The sequence below is a fragment of the Balearica regulorum genome, chromosome 3, assembly GCF_011004875.1.
Source record: "Balearica regulorum gibbericeps isolate bBalReg1 chromosome 3, bBalReg1.pri, whole genome shotgun sequence".
NCBI classification, from domain to species: Eukaryota; Metazoa; Chordata; class Aves; order Gruiformes; family Gruidae; genus Balearica; species Balearica regulorum.
In genome coordinates this window covers 98242188-98266282 of record NC_046186.1, presented here as the reverse complement: position 1 = coordinate 98266282, position 24095 = coordinate 98242188, and the positions used below count along the sequence as shown (strand labels likewise).

The window sequence follows — 24095 nt, the reverse complement described above, 5'->3', positions numbered from 1 at the left end:
CTGTGAGACATAATACTGGGACCCCCAATTATTGCTACATACTTTGAGACTATATCACAGTGTGATTGGTGGAGTTAGGCAACAAAAAACACTTTTTGGTTACTTTAAACAAGTCTGAATTAGATTTGCCACTTTGAAGTCTGATTGCTAAGTCAGTCTTTTTTTTTTTTGTTGGTTTTTGTTTTTTTCTCATTTGTTTTTTTAACTCGGACGGGCTACAACCATTTACATTCTAAAAAAACCCATAGAAATTCCTCAAACTACTTCCACAGCATCGAGACCGATTTCTATAAAGAAACCATGCAATCTTTCAGATTTACGTAAACAAGGAAAGAAATTATTGAAATAAATATTACATACAATCTCTTAAATTAAGAATTTTACTCATTTACAATAAAATAACCAAGTGAAGTTACAAAAAGGCATATATTACTGTGAAAAGAACACACTCCACATTTCGCCGATTAATAATGGCAATCATAATTTAAACATAATAAAAGAATATATATCTATTGCTTTTCATCATACCCGATAAATACAGTATGAACAAATTACCAATGTATACTTTTCACAAGATAATAAATAAGTTAAATAGTTTCATATTGAGTTGTGTGCAGTGACTCATTCATGCAATCAACTCAAAACAGCTAAAAAAAAATTAAAAAAAATCAGCAGTTATTCTCCAACAATTACAAACTAAACTCAGTTGAGTGCTTCCAAATAAAGCAACAACAAAAAAAAATTGTTCTAAGCCAAACATCCACTAAGTGGTGGCAATGGAACCAATATTAAACTTTGGAATGAAGGTTTTAGCATTTGTTATAATAATAATATATAGATATATAAAAAAGAAGGTTGTTATCAAGGCATATTCTTGGCAGGATGTTGGATTTTTCTTTAAAAAAAAAAAGCTTATAGGTTTAGTAGGTTCTGTGTTTTTATTTGAACTGTACTGAAAGACAAACTAGTTTGTAACTTTTTTGTGTGTGTCTGAAGGTTTGGAGGAGCTGGGCAGGAAGGACTCGGGCTCCCCGGATTGTTTGTTGCTTTCTGGTGGTGTCTTTTCTAATGCTTTTTCTTTTTTTTTTTTTTTTGAACACAGATGGAATGGCTGCTGCTGGTGCATATCATAACTTGTCTCCAAAGAACAACAACAACATAAAAACCCCAAAACAAAAATCCCCTTCTTCAAAGGTCTCTCTATAAAAATAGGTTTGTTCAGTTCGTGTCATTTGCCCTTTTGCAAAATGCTTTTTTTGTTTTTTGTTTTGTTCAGCTCTCGGTGTATATATAGATAGATATATATATATAAAAAAAAAAAAGAAGAAGAAAAGGATTCACTTTCTTCGCTCGTTAACTTACTTGCTCGGCAGCCGCAGGGGCGGGCGGCGGCAGCCCGGCCCCCCCGGTCCCCCCCCGGCCGCCCTAGTCGTCAGAGATGGAGAGGCGGCTGAAGATGGGCAGGCGGCGGCCCGAGTCCAGGCTGGGCGACTCGGAGCCGCTGAGGGAGCCGGAGCTGAGGGAGCCGCTCAGGTAGCTCTCCCGGTCGGAGAGGGAGTCCGGGGGGCTGGGCGGCGCGTCGAAGACGGGCGACTCGGAGAGGCGGCGGAGGGGCTGGAAGCTGAAGGGCGGCGAGGCGGGGGGCGGCGGGCAGCCCCCGCCGGGCGGCGGCGGCGGCGGCTGCTGCTGGCAGCGGTAGTAGGCGGCGGCGGCGGCGGCCGCGGCGGCGGCAGCGGCGAAGTTCTGGGTGTGGAGGGCGAGCGGGGCGATGAGGCTGCCCAGCTCCTGGCCCGAGAAGGCGAAGGCGTTGTTGGCGCAGGGCGGCGAGAGCAGCTCCTCGCAGTAGGAGGCGGAGGCGGGCGGCGGCGGCGTGCGCGACCCGCCGGGGCTCTCTAGCAGGGCGGCGTCCAGGCGGCTGCCGGGCGGCGGCGGCGGGGCGGCGCTGTGGGGGTGCGGGTGGTGGTGGTGGTGGGCGGAGAAGCCGGAGAAGCTCAGGCTGTGGTGCAGCTTGGGCCGCTCGCCGCCGCGCGGGTGCCCGAAGCCGCCGCCGCCGCCCAGCGGGTGGTCGCGGGGGGCGAAGGCGCGGAGGTCGCCGGTGCTGCCGGCGGGGTGCGGGGGCGGGTGGTGCGGGTGGTGGTGCGGCCCCGCGGCGGCGGCGGCGGGGGGGGCGGCCGTGCCCCCGCCGGGCGCCGGGCGGCGCTCGTCGGCGTTGTGGATGAAGTGGCAGCGCGGGCCGTAGGGGCAGAAGCCGATGGTGTGGAAGGTGCGGCAGAGCTCCGTCTTGTACTTGGGGTGGCGGGTGAGGCTGCGCAGCTCGTGGAAGCCGTGGGCGAACTGGCACTTCTCGCCGTACTTGCAGGCGCCGCTCTCCTCGAAGGGGCGGCACAGCTCCGTCTTGTAGCGCGTCGAGTTGATGGGGGCCCCGCCGCCGGAGCCGGAGCCGCCCCCCTTGCCGGCCGCCGCCTGCTGCTGCTGGAGCTGCTGCATGAGGTGCTGGCTCCGCTCGCCGTTCTCGCTGAAGGAGCGGTCCCGGAACTTGTTCTCCTTGTTGAGCAGGGCCGTGGGGCTGCTGCTGCCGCCTCCGCCGGAGCCCGTCTCCTTCAGGCTGCCGAACGAGGAGGAGGAGGAGGAGGAGGTGGAGGAAGAGCTGGAGCCGGTAGGGCTGGGGAACTTGGAGCCGCCGGCCAGCGCCGGCAGGTTGCTGGTCGAGTGCCGCCGCAGGAAGCCCGGCGCGAAGCTGGAGCTGGGGGGGGTCACCGGGGTCCCCACGGCCTTCTTGTCCAGCATGCTGCTGAGGTTGGTCAGGGACTTCTCCGTCTGCCGGGGCGGGGGGAGGGAAGGGAGGGAGGGAGGGGGCGGGGGAAACAGGGAGCGGGAGAGAGAGAGAGGGGGGGGGGGTGTTGCAGGGTGACCGCCAGCCCACCGCCGCGGCTGCCGCGGCCGCCCAGCGCCCCCTCCGCGGCACCGCCGGGCGCTGCGGGGCGCACCGCGGGGGTCGTGCCGCACGCCGCCCAGCCGGCCCCGAAAGAGGCTCTTCCGCAAGCGCCGGCGTGCCAGGGAGAGCGGGGCAAAGCCGGGGAGATGCCCCCTTACAGGCTTTGCTGCATGCGCAACTTTTAGCAAGTTCCTCTCGGCAGCGCAGCACTTGTGTGCGAGCGCCTGCAGAGCGGCTCGGCTCCTCTTACAACTTCAGAAAAAAACCCACCCGAGAAGCCCCCGTGGCGAGGGTGCAGCACGCCTCTCCGAGGCTCGCAGCCTTGCATCAGCCGCCCTGCGGCAGGACCCGCGCTGCTCTAGCCCGGCCAGCTGTCAGGCGGCGAGCCGCCCGCGCAACCAGCCGCGCACCCCGTCCCGGGCGAGCATGGGCCGCCCGCCCCGCCGGGATCCGTCCCCCGGCCCGAGCAGCCCAGAGCGCCGTCCTGCAAACCGCGACGGCGGCCCGGCGCTGGCAGCCCGGATCGCGCCTGGGGAAGCCACGCTCCTCCCTACCTTGCACAAGAAGTCAATGTCGTAGAAGGCAGATAAAAGTGTCGTCGACATTTCTAGATCCTGTAATGGTCGGAAATACAGGAAGGACCGAAAGATCCCGCTCTCCTCGGAGGGTTTGGAAAAGCCACGACTAGATAGGAGGGGGCCGTTTGCTTGAGATCCGAAATGGTCCCGTCTCCTTCCCGGCGGGACGGCGGGTGCCGGGCCGAGGCGGCAACGGCGGCTGCACAGCAGCGGGCGAACTGCGGGAACTCCGCGGCGCCCCGCACCGCCCCCATATAAACGCCGCGGCGGCGGCCCGCGGGGGAGGTGCCCCACTCCGCCCGCCCCACGCCGCCTGCCGGGACCGCCCCGCCCCGCCTCGACCGGCCGAGGCGCCTCGCGGGGCCGCGCCAAGTTTTGCAGAGGGCCGGAAGCGGCGGCTGCGCTGCCTGCGGTCACCGCCCGGTTCCCCCGGGCCGGGTGCGCCTGCAGCGGGGGCAGCGCGGGCGGGACGGGACGGGACAGCGGGTCAGGGGCCGCTCTGGGCGCTGAGCCGGCCGAGGCAGAGCAGCACGGCGCCTTAGGGCGCTCGGCCCCCGCGAAGCGCCTTCCTTCGCACCCTTCTCCAAGCACCCGGCGCCCCCCCCCCCCCACCGGCTGCTGCGGCCCCAGCCGCCGGCACCGGGCCGGGAATTGCCCCCGCAGCCGCGGGGCAGGTTCCCCGGGCGGGTGGTGGCGGCTGCCTCCGGGCGGAGGCGGGAGCGCAGTGCCGTGGGAGAGGCGCGGCTGTGCCGGGGACACCTCTTCCTCCCGTCCCACCGAAAATAAACTTTTGCCACGTAATTGGTTTGAAACAAAGGTCGGGCCCGCGCTGCCCCGGTGCGACCGGCGGGACGGCGGCTGGGCACGGGCTGCGCGCCCCGCGAGCCGCCGCTTCCTCCCTCTTTTGGGGAGTCTGGTGGTTTTTTTTCTTTTTTCTTTCTGTTTGGGGGAGGTTGGCGGGCAGGCGAGGCGGCGTTAACCCTGCACCGGCCGGGCTGATACACAACCCCCTACCCCTGCATCCCCTTCCCGTCCGTTCCCGCGTCCGTCCGCCCCCGCTCACCCCCCGCACACCTCGCCCTCGCCCCCGCCACGGCCCGGCCGTCGCCAAGGTCTTGTGACCCGCTGGGTTGCGCCAGCGAGCCCCGCCGCGCCCGCAGAGCTCCGGCCCCCGCCCCGAAGGCCCTCCCGCCGCGCTGCACCCCCCCCACCCCCGCCCGCCGCCGGGACGAGGGGGAAGGCAGCGGCAGGTCTCCGCTGGCGGGGCTCCCATCCCGGGCCCGGAGCGGGCGGCCGTCCAAGGCGGGCCCGGAGCCGCCGCGCAAAGCACACGGACACACGGACACACACACGGACACACACACACGCCGCGCGCCGATAAGGCCGCGCACACACGACGTGGGAAAGGTGGCGGAGGCTCTGCACCCTCCCCGTCCTCTCCCGCATTTGCTCAGCGCCGGGACAAATGGGAAGGGGAAAATGGACGGACGTGTAAAGTTTTATTGCTGCTAAAGCCAGCAGAGGCGTTTGATCCTGTTTAGCTTCCGAGCCGGGATGTCAGGCCCTGGAAGTCCAAGGGTGCAAAGCTGACCACGTCAGCAGGAACCCTGCACTTTGGAAAAAACATTTGCAAAGGAGAGCACGTTGGAGGGGAGCGGGTGGGTAGTGGAGCACTTCGCGTTGGACTTTTTCACACTGGTCTCCCTCTCCCCGCCGCCATGAGGCTCACGCTGCCGTTTGGTTCCTCCCCTCCTCCTCCTCCCCCGAGGCTACGGGGGGGCAGCAGGCGGGACCCGGCTCCTGCCCGGGAATACCGGGAAGGCCGCTGCAGCGCCCCGGGCACCGCCTGTGAGCCGTCACCCCCGGAGGGGAATGCCCGGCTTGCGGGGTTAAGGCTGAGCTTAGCAACAGAGATCGAAAAACAGCCCCGGAAAGACGAGGGCTGGAGGAGTTGGGGGATAAAAGCCCAAACCTCGTTCCTTCCCGTATCCCAGCACTTCACTTAGGCAAGTCCCCCGCTCGCCGGGCGCTTTTGGAAGCGGCGCAGCTTCCCGCCCGTCCCTCCTCCCGGCTGCAGACCCGCACGGCGGGGCGGGAGGGGACGCGCCGGCCGCCGGCGGCTGCGCGGGGATCTGCCACCCCCTAGTGCCCGCAGCCGCCGGAGCCCGGGCCGCTTCCACAGGGCTTTCCACAACGAGATGTAAATTCCTCCTACCTTTTCCTCCTCCAGCCCTGCGGAAAGGTTACCGCTCCTGACCGAGGAACAAGGCGCTGCCCCTCAAACGGGAAGCCCCCTGAAAGCGGGACTAACGCGGATCTGCGCCATAACGCGCATCATTTCCCATTACCGTGCATCTTTTCCCATAACCTGCTCCCCGGCCCACTCGGATTCACTTGCGCACGGACCCGAGATCACACTCTTCCTCCTCCCAAGCATTTCTGTGATGAAAACATCACCTTCAGAGCAAGATCCTGCCCACTAGTGAACTGAGTACCGCAGTTGATGAAGATAATCATGCAAGGAGCAATGTGTCATCATCGTTTGGAAGAATAATTTGATAAATTGACTTTGATTAAACACATGGCAGATTACTCCGGTATGAGATTTTTTGTTAACCCTCTTCTGCAATTGCTGCTTAGGGTTTAAAGGTTCTTGATGGAGTAGTTATATAGTAACTCAAGCCACCAGCAGTGTGGTGAAACGTATGTGCACTGATAGAACTTTTTTTATTTTATTTGCTGTCTATAAACTAAGGTGGGATGACAGAGGTTTCAGTTGTGTTCTAAAACCATGATAAGGAAGACCAAGTTTTCGAGCTCTTCGGTTTACTGATTAACACGGTCCTCAAGGCTTCACTAAGTTACTCAAGTTTTATGGTCACCATAGATCTACTACTATGCTGTCACCTGTCTGCATTTATCGATTTCTTGGTATTGCATATATACGTATATGCATTTTAAATTCCACCCAGTAAAAGAAAAGGCCAATGTTACTAGATAGTCTTATGCTAACCACTGACATGAGCAAAGTCACACAAAGGTACTGTAATTTTGATACTATACAAAGTTCTGTTTTCTACTATAAAACCTGTTGCTACATTAGTTCAAAAATGTTGGCAAGGTATGGCAAAACCAGCAGCTGTTGATTAATTGTACAGGTTTTGACTATTTTTAAGAGTGGCTTCCAGACATAATCTGGGCTGTTCTTTCCCTGGGAGCTCAAAACAGACACAAACAAATTAGTTTTTCAACTAACTCACAGTGTGGCTTGTTAAGCTGGGTAGCGTGCATTCTGTGAGACATCTTTTTATCTCAGATTCCAATATTTCCCTTTTGCCTACTGAACTCTTGAGTCTCCTTGTAAATTACTTATGTAATTAACCCTGAATCCTGGAAACTTATAGAAAGTATTTAAACTTTTGCTCCTAAATTAGCTTTTTTGTAGTAGCGACTTTGTCTTGTGCAGTTTTCAGATGTTCACCAGACCTAATTCAGAAGCTCATCCTGATTTACAGCACAGTCTTATTTAAACTTAAGAAGCAGGAAGGAATCGGCTGTAAGGCGCCGCAGCACCCACCTAGTGCGAGCGGCCATCACCCGTGCCTTGCCCTGGAGAGGTTAAATCAGACCTCGGCGTGGCTGAGCCAGACCCCGCACGGCTGAGCCAGACCCCGCACGGCTGAGCCAGATCCCGGCACGGCTGAGCCAGACCCGGCACGGCTGCGCCAGGCCCCGCACGGCTGCGCCAGACCCGGCACGGCTGAGCCAGACCCCCGCACGGCTGAGCCAGGCCCCGCACGGCTGAGCCAGACCCGGCACGGCTGAGCCAGACCCCGCACGGCTGAGCCAGGCCCCCGCACGGCTGAGCCAGGCCCCGGCACGGCTGAGCCAGGCCCCGCACGGCTGAGCCAGACCCGGCACGGCTGAGCCAGACCCCGCACGGCTGAGCCAGGCCCCCGCACGGCTGAGCCAGGCCCCGGCACGGCTGAGCCAGGCCCCGCATGGCTGAGCCAGACCCGGCACGGCTGAGCCAGACCCGCATGGCTGAGCCAGGCCCCGCACGGCTGAGCCAGACCCGGCACGGCTGAGCCAGGCCCCGCACGGCTGAGCCAGGCCCGCACGGCTGAGCCAGACCCGCACGGCTGAGCCAGGCCCCGCACGGCTGAGCCAGACCCGCACGGCTGAGCCAGACCCGCACGGCTGAGCCAGACCCGCACGGCTGAGCCAGATCCCCGCACGGCTGAGCCAGACCCGGCACGGCTGAGCCAGATCCCGGCACGGCTGAGCCAGATCCCCGCACGGCTGAGCCAGACCCGGCACGGCTGAGCCAGATCCCGGCACGGCTGAGCCAGGCCCGCACGGCTGAGCCAGACCCGCACGGCTGAGCCAGGCCCCGCACGGCTGAGCCAGACCCCGCACGGCTGAGCCAGACCCGCACGGCTGAGCCAGGCCCCGCACGGCTGAGCCAGACCCGGCACGGCTGAGCCAGACCCGGCACGGCTGAGCCAGACCCCGCACGGCTGAGCCAGGACCCGCACGGCTGAGCCAGATCCCGGCACGGCTGAGCCAGACCCCGCACGGCTGAGCCAGACCCGGCACGGCTGAGCCAGACCCCGCACGGCTGAGCCAGGCCCCGGCGCTCAGAGTGCCCGAGCCCGGCCTGGGCGCGCGGGTGTGTACGGCGGTGCTGCAGCGCCACCTGCTGGGCGTGCGCCGCAAGACGCAGAGCGCCGGTTGCGGCTCTGGCCGGGAGAGACGCGCTAATTACCTGTATCATCATCAAGATTAACGACTAAACTCTGCTAATGTACAATTACGTGAAGAGACTGAAAGCAAACAATGGTTTATTGGACACGTTACTCTTCCAAGGAGACCAAAACAACAACAACGTATACCCACGTGCCTCTTTGTTTTGGCCGTGCCCAGCGATGCCGCAGCCAGACGTGAGGTCCCAGCCCTTGGCTGAAGGCACGTAACATACCCTTTTAAAATAAATATTTATTTTCGATGTCTCATTTTCATATTGAAACCCAATCTCAGTTCCCAGAAAAATACATTTGCAAAGCACAACAAACGTTTTGGTGTTTCAGACAGCGAAACCGCTGAGCACTCGGTGTATTCCCCGCGGCTGCCTCACCTGAGCGCCGGTGACAGCGTCTCCCGAAAACGATCGCTGCAGCACAGGATCGCTCCTTGTACACTTCTGGGGGTCTAACTCTACTGCGTAGGGCCTTCTGAAGTAAAGATGAAACTGTTTTGTTCAAAATGGAACAGCTACTTTATTTTGAACGCTAGGGTCTTCCATTTTAGAGCAATTTTATAAAAGTAGTTATTTGATTTACAGGCAAAAAAAAGAGGCATGGAGAAACGTAACTAATGCTGTTTCGGTTATTACCCAAGTGAGAATCCTTGCCTTTCCCCAGAGGAAAGTGCAGTAAAATTTAAAATGTAGTCTAAAAAATGTCATGGTCAAAGAAGCCAAGGTTTGTTTCTTTTCTTTTAGAAACAAAAATAATATCAAAAAATACCACATTAATTTAATAATTACCATGCTACATCTTGAAAGGAGACAAAAAAAATATACCAACTTTTTCTTGCTGTTAAAATACAGGAGGTAAAAATGTGGGATAAAATGTAACCCAACTACAGGTGGCCTGCACCTGGATGAATGGAAAATAGTAGGTTTAGCTGCTTTACTTCCTACAGTAGCTATAATAAACCATGCTCAGCTGAATGAAATTAGCAAATGCATTTAAAAGGAACAGTCTCCCACAGCACATCTGACCAAAAAAAAAATAAAAATCAACAGACTCATATATAAATAAATGTGGGTTTAGCCTGAATACTGAATAGTTTGTTGCAGGTTTACAAGAGTCATCATAGCAATCCCTTATTCCTCGAACATCTTTAGAATTCGGTCTCCCTGCCCATCCAGTAACGTGTGCAGCTCCCTGAGGATGAACTTTTAGTAATTCACTTTTCCAGGTTTTCATTTTTGCAAGGATCATCAGACTTCAACAGATCTAATATTTTAAGGCAGACTGATATTCTCTCATTTTGAATAGCCAATCTTGTGAATTCTGCAGTTTTGGAAAATTCTGGAGTGGGAGGTAGTGCTCTAAGAAGGTGTCCAACGAGCTGGGCTTGGTCTAGGGCTATTCTTGACAGTTGATTAAGTTCTCCGTGATCTGGTAAGGTTAGATGAGTCATTGATATAAGCTGTAAAAGGTGCTTACTAAGTTGTCTGACATGAGTCAACTTCTCTGCCCAAAAATTCATTTCCCCTTTATCAAAGAGGTAGTCATCTTCTTCCTTAACAAAGAGAAAAACAGCAGTGATTAGACAATGACTCGTGGTTTTGATAATAATGAACAAATTATTAAATATATGAAAGAAAATACAGAGAGAAATAATGAGAATAGAGGCTGTTACAGAACAGCTTCTTTATAGAAAAAAAAAAAGTAAAAATTCATATGCATCATTTTTCAAAGGTTTGAGAAAACGCAATAAAAAAAGGTTCCTACTTTGCCAAAGAAATTTTACCTTCAAAAATCAGGCAGTTATACCATAACTCTTGGGAAACAGTTGAAGTAAATAGTAGTCCTAATCCTTAACATGTGCTTGCCTTCCCCTGTGAAAGTATCTTATATTTCACAGAGACCTCTCTGTAACCAGTATGGTAATTTGCTATATCACGGAGCTTTTTGAGTGGATTAAATGAAAAAGGAAAATTGTATCAGTCAATCAGTGAAACATCAGAAGGGCATACCTAAGCCACAGGCTTAAGAAAAGATTCATAATATATTTCATTAATCATATTAATTGTCAACAAACTTCTCAAAGATGTAGCTGCTCCTTCCGGTGTACCTTCCAGCATTATTTTGACTTTTACAGCCTTTTCAAGACAAAAAGAGCACAGTGTATTATACAGCATTAGGTTTTACAGAACCAGCGTGGCAGTTTTTCTTTACGTAAACACTACTTCTGGAGACAGTGACCGATGTGAGCGAGGCTGTTGCATGTGCTATACAGTACCAGTTATACGGAAGGTGGCACAAAGTTACCAAATATTTAAATGATGTCTCTGGACAAGCCGGCAGTTGGAACACTGTGCTTGAATGCCCGATGTGCCTGGCACCCACAGCAGCAGTTTAAATTCAAGGCAAGCCATCGTCTGCAATGATACTGCGCACAGTTAGTTAAAGCCTCAAAATGTTTCAGTCAACAATGATTTGTTAAGTAACTCTTGATTTATTTCAATGTTTGCTTGTTGGTCTTTTTAATTTTATGCTGATATTGCCAGGAAACAGACATCAAACTCTATTTATTTATTTGAAATACTGTCCCTGTGATTTTTTTTTTTTTAAACTGTAAATCAATTACTACTGGAGTAATGATCATCAGGCTTCATCAGATGAGATATTTCATTCTATTCCTGCCACAAGACTACAGAAATGTAGCAATCCCAATATGAGATAGCAACTGGTTGTTAAAATTACCAGGGCTGAAGTCTCTGAGTCTCTTTTCGGATCGCCGTCTCCCAGCAGCCACTCCAGCAGGATGGGTACGCCGGCACGAATCTCCCCCCACCGCTGGAGCAGCTCACACACTATGCCAAACGCCAAATCCAAGGCCATCGGAGCATTCACTATCCTAAGTGCAAACTCTGTTGAGAAAAAATATGCGTAACAACGTATAGCAATACCACAAACTTTTTCAAATAAAATCAGCACAAAAATGAGTTCTTGAAAACAGATGCTGAATTTACACAAACACATTTAGAATGATGAATTACACTGCAAATGAGTTAGATGAATGTTTATTTCTGCACCACTTGGGGCCTTTTCTCAGTTCCAAAATAATATATGAAGCAACTGAAAACGCTGATGCTTAATATTTTTTCCCTGCCCATGTAGTGACATTCATTAATTTGGGTTTAAATATACAAAGACGTGTGTTAGAAACGTCTCCAGAGACAGTCCTGACACTATTACATGGTGACTATTTTTGCAAAACTGCAGCTATGCCTTAAATCTGATTTGATGATTCACTGGAACTCAAAACCTACAGCACATTGTATGTTTTTAAAGGGCTGGCATATAAAATGAATCATTATTTGGTGTGCAATCTTTATATCTATAATAAGATATACATGTATTTACACACACATACATGCATACACATGTAAGAGAGATCATGCAAGAGAGGCTTGGAGAATATCTTAAAGAAGGGAAAGGCAGTCGCTGTTTACGATACCATCACAGAGCTATATTTAGTACAGATTTTGCTATCAGGCCAGAACCGTACACAAAGCCATCACCCACACCATATTTCTTCCCTAACCTTCCCCACTGCTCTCATTTGTGCAGATGCTGTTTTAACTGTGTGGTTCCTAGGGCTGCCCTCAAGAACAGAGGACATAAAAATGCCAGAAGCCCCGTTTGCATGAGAACTCCAACAACTGTGTTTACAGGTATGAGTTTCACCACTGGGAACATTAATGCCATTTTTCCTTTTTTTTTCTTTTTTTTAATGGGGATGCAGGAAGAGGACCGGAGGAGGACAGCTGATGAACAAGCCCCCTGTAAAATCCCTATTACTGTAAAATGGATTTTGGCAAAATTCACCCTTGTCCGTACTCACCAGCAAAAGACCAGCTGTTCACTGAATGGTCTGTGCCCTACATAGTGATATCATAAGGACACATCATTCTTTAAGACTGTCTTTTGTGAGCAGACGACACAGCAGAGTCAGAATTATTTGGTTATAATCCGTACAGACAGGGAAGGCAGACCTCACTTTTTGTGTCTGAGTGTATTTAAGCATTTCTCACGAAGGAGAATGACTACTGACATGAAAGAGGCATAGCAGCACAGCTCAGATCTGTCCTTCGCAACCCACGTTCAGAGCTGCGGCATGGACCTCAATGCTGCAACACCTTCCGAGGCCTCGTGCCAGGTGCAGGTTTTCTAGAGTACGTTGGCACAGCAGAGAAACGTACAGTAAAACACCGGGACTAGGGAAATAACGTGCGCCAATGAATAAGGAAGGGCAGGAAACAGCCGAGGGCAAAACAGCGCGACAGAAAGATGGGTACATGGTATTTGACGGACCAGGCAATGTACCGAGGACATTGGGGAGGATGAATTAGTGTTTGAGGCCATGAGAACAAAGGACTGGAATAAGGAAGGGAGGGAAGGAGAAAGAACAGATGGTCCCTTCTTTATCTTGGAGTTAGATGAGGGTAAATGGAAATCTCCTTGACCAAGCAACAGGAAGGCAGGCAGTCAATCTCTTGGTGACACTAATAACATTACGTATGCAGTTTAGCTCTGCTAGACAGTAAAATCAAATGTTCAAATCTGTTTTCTTCACGTCAAGACCTATCACTGTATCAGGACATTCCTCAGCTTTGTCTGAGAGAGAGCTTGCGGAGGTGCAGAACAACATTCCCACATCATTTATTTTAGATACTGGGGGTTTTATTTAGGTATTGTTTTTGCTGACATTTCCTTCCAGGACTGTTTTTTTTAAAAAAAAAAACCCAAACCCAAACCAACCACCCAACAGCTTGCTTTCTCTGTTGCTGTGCCCTACCTTGTACCAGTCTGATAATCTAAGGAACAATGTTTGTCCTCTCTGTTTTGATTTGCTTAGGCTCAGGTAGAAAACACGGTTTCATTCAAGTGCCACAGGGACCTTTAGTCCCCAGAAATACTGACAGTCCTCAGAGCTGGAAGAATAGAAATGAAGACAGAGTGTGGGACTCGAAGCCTGAAACAAGCATTCCAGTTACGAACACTGGGAAAACACATTTTAAACCTGGTTCTTTTGAATTCTGATGATCCTTCAGAGTTTGATGGATGACTACTGTAAGGCTATGATTGTCAAAATTTATATAATGTCTCTCACTCGTGTCATGTTATTTGTATGTGAATATTTAGCAAATTAATTGATGCTGGGAGCTAAAACCCAAACATGTTATTTCCCACTGCTCTCTTTGAAGTTAGCTGTTGCTTTGGAAGACCGATTATAGAAACAACTGCACACAGTTAAAATACCTGCCATTTTCTGGGGCCTTTTTTTCCTTTTAAGATTTAGACTCCTTAACTATAAATACAGTCATGCTTTCCTTGTAGATGACAACACTGGACTATTGAGAAACGCACCAAAACATATATTGGGGCCTCTAAATTCTGCTATTACGTGAACGTGCTGAAAACTACCAAGAAGTAGCCAAACAAGTAATGTGGAGGTACTACTTAGACTGAACTTGCTTGCTAGCAGTCTTTCAACAGTGTGACGCAGAAGAAAAGGCTGTTTTGTGGTCATATAGCATGGCAGTCTTGTAGGGAACCCTTGTGTTGCAACAAAGGAAATGGTGAAGTTGTTTGTTTGTTGTTTTGTTTTGTTTTTTCCAAAGAAGAGAAGTGAAAAAAATTACAAGAAAAAGATACAAAGGAGGCCTAACACACAGGAAAAATATGAAAAATGCAAACACAGTACTGACAGATCCTAAAGATGCCGACCGCCCTTTCTGAACTGCAGACACCATTTAACTGATCAACCAAACTCAGGCATCAGTTCTGCTGTTGAGACCAGAGAAAAACAAAGCAACATCGCTTTGATAATGCTGAAACTTAGGCTTCAAAAATTTGGGTGAAAGCCTGCCTACCTTGGCTTTTGTGCTAGAGAAGCTAGCAAGGCGGCCTCCTGGTATTTCATGTGTCGACACAGATTCAACAACAGATCACACTCTGGCAGATGAAGAATTTTCGCTTCCACCTGCCCATCCCATCCCACCCCATCCCTCTGCTGCAGAGCACCAGGAATGGCTCCATAGCTTCCAAATCACTTCCTCAGCTGCCATTACTTATAGAGCACACTGACATTAACTGACTTTGATACCAGTTCACACAAATTTGATGCTAGAATAGTTCAAGATCAGATGTGGGGACTACCATTGCAACAAGGACAACAAAGAGATGGAGCAAGTATCCAAGAAAGGTATATTGCCTCCCTAAGCTTGGAGTGCTGAAGTAATATAGATAAATAACAGCAAGCAAAGTTATGTACGAACCCATAATTTAATAGGTAAAAAAAATGCCTTCAGAGGGGAAAACATTCTATTGCTTTGATGACCTCCAGCTCTACGAGTAACAGCAATGGATGCAGTAAGCACGTACGGAATCTTTTAACATACGCACAAAAGGTGTATGTCTTCTAAAAATAAATGTATGTATTTAACACTGATGTATTAACTGTTTACAAGAACTGCTCCTCACATCATCACTTGTCTGTGAAAAAGGGCTGACTTTCAAGAAGCTACATAGTACACATGATGTTCATGACTCACGCTATGACTTCAGAAAGTGGCCTGAGCAAGCTGGAAGTTCACCAGGGGCAAAGAAGGGTCGATGGCTATCCTCTCCCCACAGCCCCCTCGGGCCATGGGCTCCTGATGCTTGAGTCAGCTCAGGTACTCTGCTGATCACCTGCTAAATTAACACTCAGAATAGCAGAATACGAACTCAGCACGCAACTCGGCGTGTGGGTGGTTCTGCTCGGCTGGCAGGCTGAGCCGGCTGCCCTGCAGTCAGAATTGGTACAGCTGGGACCGGGGACGGGAAGGAAGATCACAGGGCAGCGGGGGCAAGGGAAGAGGGCAAAGGGAGAGCGAGACCTCCCTGTTCAGCAAGCTGCTAGCTCAGGGCTGCTATAATCCGAAACTTCCCCGTCAGAGTCATGTAAACGAAATACTAACAGAGATGATTCAAATGCCTGTGTATTAATAGCCTTTCATAATGTAAGTATCTATTTAAAGTAACTGAATAAAAATTTCCAAATGACAGATTTCTAGAAGCTGCTCACTGCTGGCTATTGCCACAGGAACCAAACCAGCAGAAATCGAACCTGAAGACGTACCTATTACGTGTTCCTACACGTAACGTATGTAAATACAGCAGTGTTCCTACCACAACAGTTCTACAGACTAACAAAATGGTGTTAAAATGATCAAGTTTTAAAGTCTAAACCATGTGTATGTTCCAGCATGCAAAAACATCATGAGCAAGATAAGCATCTTGCTAAATAAGCCACTACAGGGGCTGAAATACAAAAAAATTCTCTGTGCCTTAAACAAGTACTTACAAGCAGAAGAATTAATACTACTCCTTGAAATGAAAAACAAAAGATAAGAATCAGGTACTACTTGTTTTTTTTCATTTTGAGGAAGTGAATTTTCATAAAGGGAAAGGGGTTAAGTACTGCAGTGTTTTAGTCTTTGTGAATCCACCCACATAAAAATTAGACCTCCCACGTACACATTCATATACTCCAAAAGCTTTGATCATGCCAGATGTAAATATTTCTTCTAGTAGCCTATTACGCGTCCTCCAACTATACAATTGTTCTCTGTTAAAGCCTCGGTGATATTATGGGGAACTGAAAGGATGTATTAAGAGTATATGCACAGATTTTAAGGACAACCATGATAAAATATAGGCAAAATAGAAAAGCAGAACATATTCCTTGCCTAACAAAGCATTCTGTAATTGGTTTTATACTGGAAATTGTTAAATAAAGTTAATTTTAGATCAAAGAGTAATGCAATTTGTGCAAATGTATGCTGTGCTCAGAACAAACTTAAGTGAAGTAAAACTGCAAGGAAGCTGAGCGTAACAGTCCTGAGAGAAAGCCTCACAGAGAACAGTGTACCAACAGCAAGGATGTTTTCAAGGACAACATAGAGGGTTAAGTTCTCCAACTGAAATTACGGAAAGTCTTTTAGATAGACCAGGCGTACTTTAAATTGGTAGAATATCTTTTACTCTTTTGCACAAAGTGCTGCCTACCTAGGTATAAACACGACTATCAATCAATCCCTTGTAACACCCTGGTAAGAAAAGGCAGCACTCGTGCTTCAGAGACAAGCAGGGACATTTAAATCAACAAAGCTCACTGAATGTTTGATTGACAAAACTGGAGATTTATCTCAGGTTTTCTGATACATCATCTTAACAGGAATATGAATTTTAAGCAAGAGATCAGGTTCCCACCCAAAAGATGGCAGATCCAACACCACAGTCGCTAATACCTGTAGTATTGGATTCGCAAATGGAAAATTTCACCTATTGACTCACTCATCACTTTTTGTGGCATTGAAGGTTTTTTCTTTTTGGTGTTAAGTAATAATTGTTTGCCCCTATTCTTGACATATCAAATGTAAGAGAACCAAGTGAGGCATTGCTGCAGATATTTTTTTTACTTAAAACACTGTGTTTCTGCGTGCACAGGCTTCACAAAACTTAAAAAGCCTTCAAATTTAAAAAAGGAAAAATTCCCACTGGCCCAACCCCAGAAGTTACATAAGCTGGTAAATAAAGTGAGGTTAGAAACTGAATTTCTTATGTTGAAATAACCTGCTTATACGTTATAGTTTGAGCTAGACAGGAATTGTGCAACTCTGCAGCAAGGCAACTCACAGGCGTCTTCCCACCAGAAAAACCACAGGACAGAAGAAAGGCAGTCACAGTAGAGAGCAAGTAAAAGGGTGCTCATATCCACTCAGTCTCCACAAACAATGCTACAGTGCTATCATCCTTCTGGGCACTAAGATTAAAAGAGGACAACTGAGAAGTAAAACAGAAAAGAAAAAAAAAAAAAAAAAAAAGGAAAATGCAGAAACGGTAACTGCTGTGTCCATGTAGTTGGCAGATGGCTCTTGAAAGGCTGCTTGCTCATTGCACTGTGTCAATTTAAGTTACAAACATCAAACTTTCCACTTTTTAAAATGACCATTTATGTAAAATCTAATATATAAGCAGATTCCTTTTTATAGTGTTTCATAAAATCAAAGGCAATTAGATCACTTCTATCCTCTCGAGAAATACCATTCCCTAGATGACGTACAACTACTTCATCTGTTTTCCATTTTCCTGCCTGAGTCTGTTTTATAGCCGTGCTTTTTCAGGATGACTTTATAAAGAGGCCCTTCCTGACATCATGCAACACAATGTCAAAACACAACAGTATTATAAAACAAACTAATCAAAACTAATTTCTTAATAGTTGCAGTCTCCAAGTAGAGTGGCAGTAACGCTGCTCTCAGCTTTGACTTTGATTATAAACAGATCTGAGTTAATAACATGTCTGATTATGACAGAAACTTACAGCTCAGAGCTGAGCAGAAAATTAAAGTTCCTTCTTGAACAAAAAAGCACGCACATATTCATCATCTTTTCAAGCCCTTTTTGAGGATGTGAACAGGACAATGTTTTTCAACTCAGTAACTAGATTTTTTTTCTTTTTTTATATATATATATATATGCATACATACGTTTTTCCCATGCAAGCCTTGCCTCCTGTACAAAAGGATTCTATTACAAAACAACCACAGCTTACAGATCTTTCAGAGGAAATGAGCATTTGGACTTTACCACTTGCATTACCGCTTTTGCAGAACCTCCTTCCCCAAAGTCATGTCCTAATTTAAACAGCAGAAAAAAAAAAATACACCCCCTCCCCCCCCCCGGGTAACCCCACAGAACTCATGCTTTTCCTTTTGAAAAGGCAAAAAATAATATTCAGCCAATTGTTTAAAACACTGCCAGTGAGAATCCGTGTTTTTAACTCAAATTACGTATTTACTGGAAAAATGAAGATACATACTCACAGTTTCAAAACTACTATCACTAGAACTAAATAGATGATTGAAGACTCTTGTTATTGGCATGTTCCAACTAAGGAACTTTTTGCTTAGCGTTGATGAAGATTACCGAACGTGAATGAGATGTGTGTCACAGCTCTGCTGTAGGAACACAGGAGATCAATTTATCTCTGTAACGTAGCTGGGATTTTAGAGCAGTATCTGGAGAATGGTGGTGAAAGGTTTGTTACTCAAGGGATAAAGGAACAAGGAAAGGGTCGGTAATCTCTATAGGAGACTGTACACGAATTTTGTCTTCCCACAATACTTGAAAACCAATATAATTTGGGCGGAACACTCGAGTATGTAAAGCAATAATAGAAAGGCAGGCTTTCCTTCATTGCTATGGGGTCCCAGCCACGACCATCACCCTTGCCCAAGGAGCCTATCAAGATCTGTAAGCTGCTGTCCTGTTTACTCACTTGCAATTAAAACGCTGATAAGAAAAAACATGTAATAGATTATTCACATGAACACTCCATTTAACATTTACCACTTTCAGACTCCAGTGCTGAGCACATACAATTACTTTTCATGTATTCTTTCTTAATTTTCAAAAGTATAACAACTCACAACCTTTGCATAATGGTGCCACTGTGTAATTAATAGAGCTAAATGAAGCGCTGTCATTAAATAATCAGTAGCCAGTCTTTGATGGATGAGCTGATTCTAATTCAGTCCATTTGCTTTCAACTTTAATTAGCGGCATTGTATTCTACAAAGCAAACGGTTCCTTCATCCATGTGATGATCTAACATTTTATAAGCGGGCTGAGAACAACTTGTAAGGTGTTGAAATAAATTTGGGAATACAAAGTAAAAAGTCACAGTGATTACACATTCTTATATAATGTAATTCTTTAAAAAGAAAGAAGTAATATAAAGTCCCCACTGCAAAAGCCACTGATTTTAACAAGTACCATGCACAGCAATAAATCTTGCTAAGGCAATTATGAGTTTCAATGCCCCTTTTTCTTTAAACCAAGTGATCTGAATTACTAAGTGTATGTTTGTGGAATTTTTTGCGAGACACAAATATAGGCATAAAAATGCCTACACGAGTACTGATGCAACACTATAATGAATTTTTTTGGTACTATAAGCCCTTGTTCTAGATGCGTACTTGTTGCAGCTTGTGACAACTGCTAACCAAGCTCTTCACTTCTGAATGACTGGAATTTAGAGTAATTTTAGATTATTGGAAAATTTTCTAATAAACATAAAAATCTGAACTACTCAAGACCACTTAGGTTACAATATGCTTTGATCTTGTTCTACATTTTCTCCTGACCACGAGTTTACGTTGGTATGTCTCATCCTTCTTCCAGCAGTGCTGCTCTGAAGGGTGGGACAACGCAGAGTTGCAGATTCCTGCAAGCTGTGGCTACTGAGCACGTCTGAGTAGAGAAGATGTTTGCTGACTTCCTACGAAAGACCTGATCCAGGTGTATGTGCAACTTTCTTTATGCAGGTATTTTTGAGCAGAATAGCAAAAAAGCAACTTGGGAAGCTCAGCAATTCAGTCTTTGTATTTGTTCTGATACCTTATGATGAAATAGTATGGGGAGTGACTGTTTTTAAGATGATTTTGATTTCATTTTTATCTTTGTTTCATATTACTTATTAAAAAAGGGTGACATTTGAAATGAAGTGACTATAAAATTGTTCTTACGGAAAGTGCCATATGACTTTTGTATAATAATTTATGTCAAAAATGCTCATGACATATTCTCAGCTCCTTTACCGATCAATTCTCTAAACCCATTATCTCAGCACGTAAGATCATAAAGTGCAAAACCTCACAGCAGCTGTTCACTACAGAAACACTTGGTTGAGAAAAAACCCAAACCAAAACAACCTTGCATCAAAAGCTTCCATTATAGCCCAGACAGACCATAAGACAGACCAAGGGAGGAAACTTGTGTGTAAAGAATGGCTTATGTTATTTTTATCTTTTTGCTGGCATATACATACACAGATACACAATGCTGTAAAAATATCATGAAGTTTGCAAACACACTGTGATGTTAGAAACTACTACAAAATACTCACACTGCAAGTGCATTAGTAACAAGTGACTGAGAGGATGCTCTTTCTTTCCCTGTCAAGATCCAAATGCCTTCCAATGCCTGCTGCAAGTTGCTTTCGATGTACTGTAGCGTATGATCTGTTGTTACATGTTTTTTTCTGACGTTCCGATGAAAAATGTCAGCCTGACTCTCGAGCTGTGGTCTAGACAGGCAGGTGCTGCCAGGGACCTCCTATTCAACAATTATTACAAGTGATTACAGATCATTTCGGGGCAGTTCTCCTGAAGGTGTCTAACAGATAAATTAAGCACAAACACGTCTCAATCCTGAACGGAACACACCTATCTCAGAAAAATTTTTCACAAGCATTTTCAGTCCACAAGAGAACCATTTGCTCTTCACAACACTGCACCAATGATTTCACTTGAGAGTGAGTTGCTTTTTGGACTTTCTTTGCAAAATACTCTGAAATGAGATGAAGCGTATGTATTCGTCACTTCTCTACTACGAAAGTTTTGGTCAGCATAAAGGCTTGCTGATCCTAAGCACCCTAGTGTGGCTGAGGCATTTCTAGTATCAGGACTCAACGTTTCTCCATTCACATTTCACATTAAAGCAAGAAACTCATCTCCTTTTTCTTTCACACAGCTCTTGCCTCCTAGGTGACTTCTGGATTTTGCACCTTTAGTGACCCAGGGCATTTCCCTTTACATGAGCAGGTTCCCACCCCTTCGGAAATCCTCTGGCTTATTTATTTCTCTTACTGAAATACTTGAGGCTCTGGCTTTTCCATACAAATGTCATCTAAATGATAAACAGCTGCCTCAAGACTTGCTAGGAAACTTCTAGTTGTCATCAGGGCATCCTCTATCAGGGTCCAAGTGACTTTGACAGAATGTCTCTATCCCAGGCATCTGTGGGGTGGCTACCTGCAACTTCATCTGCGTCTTCATCAGACACAACACCATTTTGGAGGCCCTGGCACACTCAGCTGGATCAGTAAATCATAACATGATTTGTATGAATTACTTTAAGGCCTTCTTCCAAGTAAATTTATGGGGGGAGTAGGAGCTGCTTAGTCTTGCATATAACATGAATATATACACAGACTCTCTGACCGATAAATATTATTCAATCAGTAATCAGAGTTCTTCAATGGGAAGACTAACATACACTTGTCTAATACAGATTTTACATTTGTCTCTTCCATTTCCTTCAAAGTCCTTTGAGGAATTGGTTTGTGTCTCCTCAACTGAACAGAACAGAGATAGTGCTGTGAGTGCTCTCCCTAATATACTGATTTGCTGAATGTAAGTGCTCCTTGCACAAGATACCACAAAAGTGGTATCGCATTTGTCTCTCACATTAATGCAGACATGAACTACGCAACACCAGGGACTTCCCAGTCAATGGAAAGAAATGTCTGTCTCTATTCTCTCCGCATTTAATGCATGGCTTCGAACATTTCTTATTCCAAATATTCAAAAATATTCTAAACAGGCAAGGAAGACAGAATGGCTAAGTAACCCGTGACTCTCAGTCATTCATCATGATATGGAGTGCTTTACAAATCACCTGTATTTATACAATGTCCACAGAAAGAAGAAATGGCACTATCTATTCTGCAGAGTAGACAGCCGTGAAGTTTAAAAAATCTTGACTGATTTTAGATGTCTGATCTGAGACATTATGACCTGCTTAACAGAGTAGTCAGCATCCCATAATGCTTTAATATTCAAAATGCATTTCACTCTCGCTTCACCTGTATGTGCTCTGAACTCCCGCAAATCATGCCTCCAAGGTGTCTAGCTAAGCACTCAGCAAACTAGTGCCCTCCTTTCCAAACTCTGGTTGGAGTGACTTGCTTAGCTGCACAAAACTGTGCTCTGGGAGAGGCAGGGATAGGATGCAAATCACAAGAGCAACGCTAAATGGCTTTGGCATGGCCTTTCCTGTGATCCTGGTCTTACTATCCCTTTAAATTTTGCAACTGAGGGAGTACTGTTGGAGAGGATCGTTTCCTATACTCTATGTTTCCAATTCATCATCAGAGAAAATCGGTCTTGTCTACTGAATTATAAAAGAACAACTGTAAAAAAAAACTTAACCAGCAATACTGTAGCTAGTCCTTGCTTCTTAATACACGAGGCACAACGAGGCTGAATTAAAGTTGTGTTTCTGCATTTTTGGATACTCGGCCTTGCAATCTTACAAATATTCTTAGTGTGGGGAAAGGGTAGAGGGGGAAGACAGCAATGTATATGTGTATTTTGCCAAGTTTCAAAAAAAGGCAAAGAAATTTATACCTTACCCAAATAACGTGACTGAGTCAGAGAAACAGTGGAGCCACAAGGCTGACCGCTCAGGCATCTGCCGCTTGAAACTAACGGAATAATAGGAAATGGCAGCATCACTGAGACAGGAGGTATACCCCATAGCACTGCTCTAGTGTCTTCTACCTACTCCTCGTCACCAGACCCCACAGCATATCAGCACAGGTCTAATTATCTTCACAAGTTAAACTCTAGGTTTGACACTCAGCCTCATAACTACCTTCAGTCACACAGTCTCCCAAAACGCAGAGAATTTCCACTTTTACCTCCTTTGTTAATTCTGTTTCTTCCCCAACATTCTTCCTCTTTTGGATCCAGTTCAGTTTCCTTCTTGCCACAACTTTTATCAAAGAACTTTCTCCTCCCTTATGTCCTTCTCTCACATTGGCAAGAGCAAGTCTCCCCCCCGCCCCAACCAGACTGAGCATCACCTCCCGTTCCTTAACTCTCAGTGGTTCGCCTTGACTCTTTCAGCAGTCCCACTCAATTTTTCTGATTTAGTTTTTTTCCCTTCCCTAACCAGGGGAATGGTTCAATTCAGCCAATGGCTCAATTCCTCCCCATTTTGCTGCCAACCCACAGGTATTATTGAAAGCACAGGAGTTTTCGTTTCAAGTGCCTAAAGGCAGCCTGGCCCAGAGCTGCCCACAGCCGCAGCTGCACAGTCCTTCTGAGACACAGTGATCCTGGCACGGAGCATCCTCAGTGGCCCTGCTGGGAACACAGGTAGGCATTTCAGGAGCAGAGAGATTTAAGCTCCTTTCTGAACACAAAAACCTTTGGAGGTTTTAGCTTTAAGGCTAAAACATACCATTTTATAGTCTTATTTCTCAGCCAAACTTGTACATATTTTACTAAAAATATCTTGCTCCAAAGCATACATGTGTAACAGCCTTCAAAGAAAAGGCCTTCAATTTCTTTCGCAGCCTGCATGAAGATAGCATTTTCCCCTAATTTCCTATGTAGAATCATGTCTATTGTAATAAACCCCAAATAATTAAAGTTTTTAAAAAAATATACTCACAGTATGGGAAAATCTCAGTACCAACTAGTAAGGATTAACACAAGTAGCTGAAAACCAGGATTTTATAGTAAGAAGCGTTAGGCAACCCTAACAACAGACCATCGACACTCCTTATAAAAATATACAGTTCACACAATTAATTTAATTTACAAAACAAATTATAAAGTGAAGATAGAGACAGAAAAACAGCAAGCAAGAAGTTTACGGAAGTCAATTCAAGGTCTGTTGAAAAAGTGCAAGAAACGCAGAGGATGAAGTGGGAGGGCAGGTAGAGATGAAGGGAGCACTCAGGGCACAGAAAAGAAAACCAGTTCTGGTATATTTTATTCGATCAGACTGGCAATCTACAAGAATAAACAACATCAAAGAGATTTTTGTCCCATTTTTTTTAACAAAATAAGGAAATCAGCAGACATGCTTCTGTGTACGTGTTTCCCATCACAACTTCTAAACCAGCTGTACAATTTCAATCCAGTATGACAAAAAGGA

General features: G+C 46.9%; 2 protein-coding genes and 1 long non-coding RNA gene across 7 annotated transcripts in view; 1 reads left to right on the top strand and 2 right to left on the bottom strand.

The window, feature by feature from the left end:
- Positions 1-901: 901 nt before the first annotated feature.
- Positions 902-3771, bottom strand: ZFP36L2 (ZFP36 ring finger protein like 2). The gene is made up of 2 exons (XM_075749139.1): positions 3490-3771; positions 902-2817 (listed from the first exon to the last, which is right to left on the bottom strand). The coding sequence occupies exons 1-2, from the start codon at positions 3538-3540 to the stop codon at positions 1426-1428; spliced, it is 1443 nt and encodes a 480-aa protein (XP_075605254.1). The 5' UTR covers positions 3541-3771; the 3' UTR covers positions 902-1425.
- Positions 3772-4925: 1154 nt separating this feature from the next.
- LOC142601082 (uncharacterized) lies at positions 4926-15098 on the top strand. Of its 2 annotated transcripts, XR_012834681.1 has the most exons (4): positions 4926-6110; positions 11883-11986; positions 12351-12510; positions 13171-15098. It is a non-coding gene; the product is annotated as an uncharacterized LOC142601082 (long non-coding RNA). The 2 variants fall into 2 exon arrangements; XR_012834680.1 differs by lacking the exon at positions 4926-6110 and having other exon boundaries at positions 11146-11986.
- The window catches only part of THADA (THADA armadillo repeat containing), a 166150-nt gene continuing 150395 nt past the window's right edge, over positions 8341-24095 (bottom strand). For all 4 annotated transcript variants that reach the window (XM_075749132.1, XM_075749134.1, XM_075749133.1 and 1 more), the window contains 2 exons: positions 11013-11179; positions 8341-9825 (listed from right to left, as the gene is read on the bottom strand). In XM_075749132.1, coding sequence (XP_075605247.1) covers positions 9487-9825; positions 11013-11179 — 506 coding nt within the window. In that variant the 3' untranslated portion in view covers positions 8341-9486. The remainder of the gene's footprint in view (positions 9826-11012; positions 11180-24095) is intronic.

Bases quoted from the DNA above. Each gene is read 5' to 3' on its own strand.
- ZFP36L2 (XM_075749139.1), bottom strand. From the start codon at position 3,540: ATGTCGACGACACTTTTATCTGCCTTCTACGACATTGACTTCTTGTGC. The intron at 2,818-3,489 runs GTAGGGAGGAGC...CCGCCCCGGCAG, and splicing joins ACATTGACTTCTTGTGCAAG to ACGGAGAAGTCCCTGACCAA.